The sequence below is a fragment of the Colobus angolensis genome, unplaced genomic scaffold (assembly GCF_000951035.1).
Source record: "Colobus angolensis palliatus isolate OR3802 unplaced genomic scaffold, Cang.pa_1.0 Scaffold80, whole genome shotgun sequence".
NCBI lineage: Eukaryota > Metazoa > Chordata > Mammalia > Primates > Cercopithecidae > Colobus > Colobus angolensis.
The window spans coordinates 11,926,780-11,930,302 of record NW_012121821.1 but is presented as its reverse complement, the minus strand read 5'-3'; the positions used below and the strand labels follow the sequence as shown (position 1 = coordinate 11,930,302).

General features: G+C 33.9%; 1 protein-coding gene across 1 annotated transcript in view; it reads left to right on the top strand.

Moving 5' to 3' along the window:
* CAPS2 (calcyphosine 2) overlaps positions 1–3,523 on the top strand; it is a 59,745-nt gene that overhangs the window by 10,523 nt on the left and 45,699 nt on the right. Inside the window, 1 exon segment of the mRNA XM_011929359.1 lies at positions 345–467. Within this exon segment, the coding sequence (XP_011784749.1) occupies positions 345–467 (123 nt within the window).

Genomic DNA, 3,523 nt, shown 5'->3' with positions numbered 1-3,523 from the left:
ATAATTTTAATAATTGCTAACTTTTATGTAATGCCTACTGTGTCAAGTAATTTTTATACAGTGTTGGGCATGTATTATCTCTTAATCCTTTTTGTTTCTGGTGAAGTAGTTTCTATTATTAATTCACATTTTATCTATGAGTAAACTGAGACACAGAGAGATCATCTAGCTGGCAACTGGAAGAGCTGGATTCAAATATAAGCAATCTGATTTTCAGAGCCTGTACTGTTAACTGCTGTACAAATAGTCACTGAGATATTCCGTGGTTATCTATTCCAATATTTTGTTAAAAACAAACATTCTAAATATGTGTATGATGCTTCATTTATTTCTTTCATGCATAGTGTGTGCAACATAAAGAAGCCAACACAGATGACCTTACAGCTCTGGATAGGAAAGCCCTCTTACAGCAGGGTTATGCAGACAACCGTTGCGATAAACAACAGAGGGCAAGAAAATTGGATGCAGTAAGTTGTCAGCATTTTTACTTATTTGGTGAGCCATTAATCTAATCTGCTTTCTAAGATTTTAAAGACTGAATGGAATAAATAATTGCAACAATTGAATTTGGACACGGGTGAATATTCATTAATGGAAAATTGAGTCCTCATTTTTATAAATGATTGAATTGTGTTTGGTATATATTCTGTAGAAAATTGTCTTGAATCTTTAGGTGTTTGAAACATTTATTTTATACTGTTCAAAATGTGAGTTGGCTGCTATTTATGTTAGTGAGTTTATTTGCTGTCACCTCCTCGCCCCCAAAAAGCAGCCTGGTTATTTTTTTTGAAGTAGTGAGCTACTAACATTAGATAAATTCAGGCTAGTTAAGGAAATTCCAGAAATAAGTTGTTTTTCTTTTTTAGGGAAAGTGAAACAAAACTCCAGATGCTCGATATTAACTTTCAATTATGTCTTTTACATAATTGAATCAATTAGGTTGGCAAGTATGGTTAGCCCAGTTCTGGCACAAATAGATAATTAAAACATTTCTGTAATGTTCTGGAGTAAGGGTACCAAGCTGCTTGGAACTGGAGGTCACTGACCACCCCAGACACCCAAGTGATTAATGTCTTAGGCATACTTATAACAGGTTGTTGGAATGCCAGTGTGGTGGCTCACAAGTTGAGAAAAGTCTGGTTTTGATAGCATAAATAGTAACAAAGCAATATGGATTTAGTTAGTTACATTACTATTATCATTGAGTGGAGATTCAACATATGTTTTATTTGGGTCACAGTCATCCAGAATCAATTATGTCTGAATTAATAGCAATATATAAGCAATCTCTGGACTATGTGAACTGATTTTCTGTGGATGTCCTGAGTTGCAAATTTGTGAGTTCTTTTACTTAAACCACATGCACAATTTTTTTTTTTTTGGTGCCTATTATTATTTGGGTATTTATGTTTAATAGAATATTATCAGGATTATCCTAAAAATTAAAAAATGCTACTTTTTAGGGAAAAATAGTGTTTCAAATAAGGCTTATTCTGATATAACCCTGAAGTTATATTTGAAATGGGTGTTACAATAATTAAGGCTCATTGGGTATTGTTCTTAATGTAATTCAAAGCAATCTGGATGTTAATGGATTTCTTTTCCTTACAACTGCATTGTTAGGAACAATGTATCTAAATTCATTATCAAGTTTTATTTTATTTTGGTAGTATGCATTTAACTGTCTCCTCCTTCCTCTGAGGAAACGTTTACATGGGTAAGCTTTCAAGGCATCTGAAATTAGCACCAATTTGTTTTAAAAATGTAGGTGAAAACTTCTTTATTTAATTTTACACCTCTTAAGTGAAAATAGAAGCAGTGAAACTACGTTTTTTGTGTCCATCTCATCCAGCTCCTTTTTCAGTTTTTAGTGTTGATAGATCCTTGCATCAGTGTCACTTCTGCTTCTAATCTGCTTTATCTTTATACAGATCTCTAAATCAGTGTGCCTATGGGTTCTAACCTTTCCTACAAAATATAAGCCACCATAAGCTTCAGCACTCAAGGTGGGCTTTCTGCATGAGCTCTATGGTGTCAGTTAATCTCTCCTCTTTGGCTTCTATCTGAGTTTTACATCTGTGTTTGGCTGATGTGGATCTTTTCTGTGTATAGTTTTAATGTTTTAGTCAGTGTCCACTTTATGAATCACTCTTAGATATTAAAAAATATACCTTGCTTTACTTTTAGGTTGTGCTAATTTTTAAACATTTTAATTACTCTTTTAAATTTATTACTAAATAAAAATCTTATAAAGCATCATGAGCTTAGAGAGTGACACAAGATGTATTAAATAACGTAAGCTTTATGTGGGACATATTAAATGTGTAAACTACACATTTTGAATTTCTAACAAACAAAAATACTAAATTTAGTGTAGGCTAAATAACATTTAAATAATGTTAAATAATAATGTTTAATAATAATTTAGGCTAAATAAAAGTGTTATTTAGCCTACATTAAGTTTAGTTTTAACATTCTTATTAAAATTCTTATTAAATTTTGTTTTAACATTATTATTAAAACTAAATTTAAGGCTGGCCATGGTGGCTCATACCTATAATCCCAGCACTTGGGGAGGCTGAGGCTGGGGGATCACTTGAGACCAGGAGTTCGAGACCAGGCTGACCAACATGGTGAAACCCCATCTCTACTAAAAATATAAAAGTTAGCCAGCCGTAGTGGCATACACCTGTAGTCCCAGTTACTTGGAAGGCTGAGGCATGAGAATCGCTTGAATTTAGGAGGCAGAGGTTGCAGTGAGCCATGGTAGTGCCACTGCACTCCAGCCTGGGCAACATAACAAGACCTTGTCTCAAAAAAAAAAAAAAAAAAAAACCAAAAAAATCTAAATTTAGTGTAGGCTAAATAGCATTTAAATAATTGTGCCAAACTTTTCCAATTTTCTTACAAGTTTTACTTTTTGTTTCTGTGATATGTCTTTAGACATTCTTATTTTATATTTTGTCTCAGTTTTAAATAAAGCACTTTTTCTAAGGTTACAAAGCCTCTATCTTAATTTCATTTATTGGAGTGATCAATGGGGATGATAGTAATTTACATTCTAAAAATAGAACAAGTTTTATTTTGACTTCTTAATTTTTTAACCTCTTTTATTTGCCCCTCTAAAGGTAAATTTTAGTCATTATAGCTGCATGATAATATAATTGGAATTGAATGATTACCAATATTTCAATTAGGTATGACCTAAAAAAATCATAAAAATAGTTTCAGATGAATTGGAAAAGTGAAAAATAGTATGAAGTGGGGGGCGCCCAAGATGGCCAAATAGGAACAGCTTCAGCCTCCAGCTCCCAGGACAAGTGACACAGAACATGGGTGATTTTTGCATTTTCAACTGAGGTACCAGGTTCATCTCACTGGGGCATGTCGGACAGTCGGTGCTGGTCAGTGGGTGCAGCCCAACCAGCGAGAGCTGAAGCGGGGCAAGGCATTGCCTCACTTGGGAAGTGCAAGGGGGAAGGGAATTCCTTTTCCTAGCCAAGGGAAACTGAGACACACAACA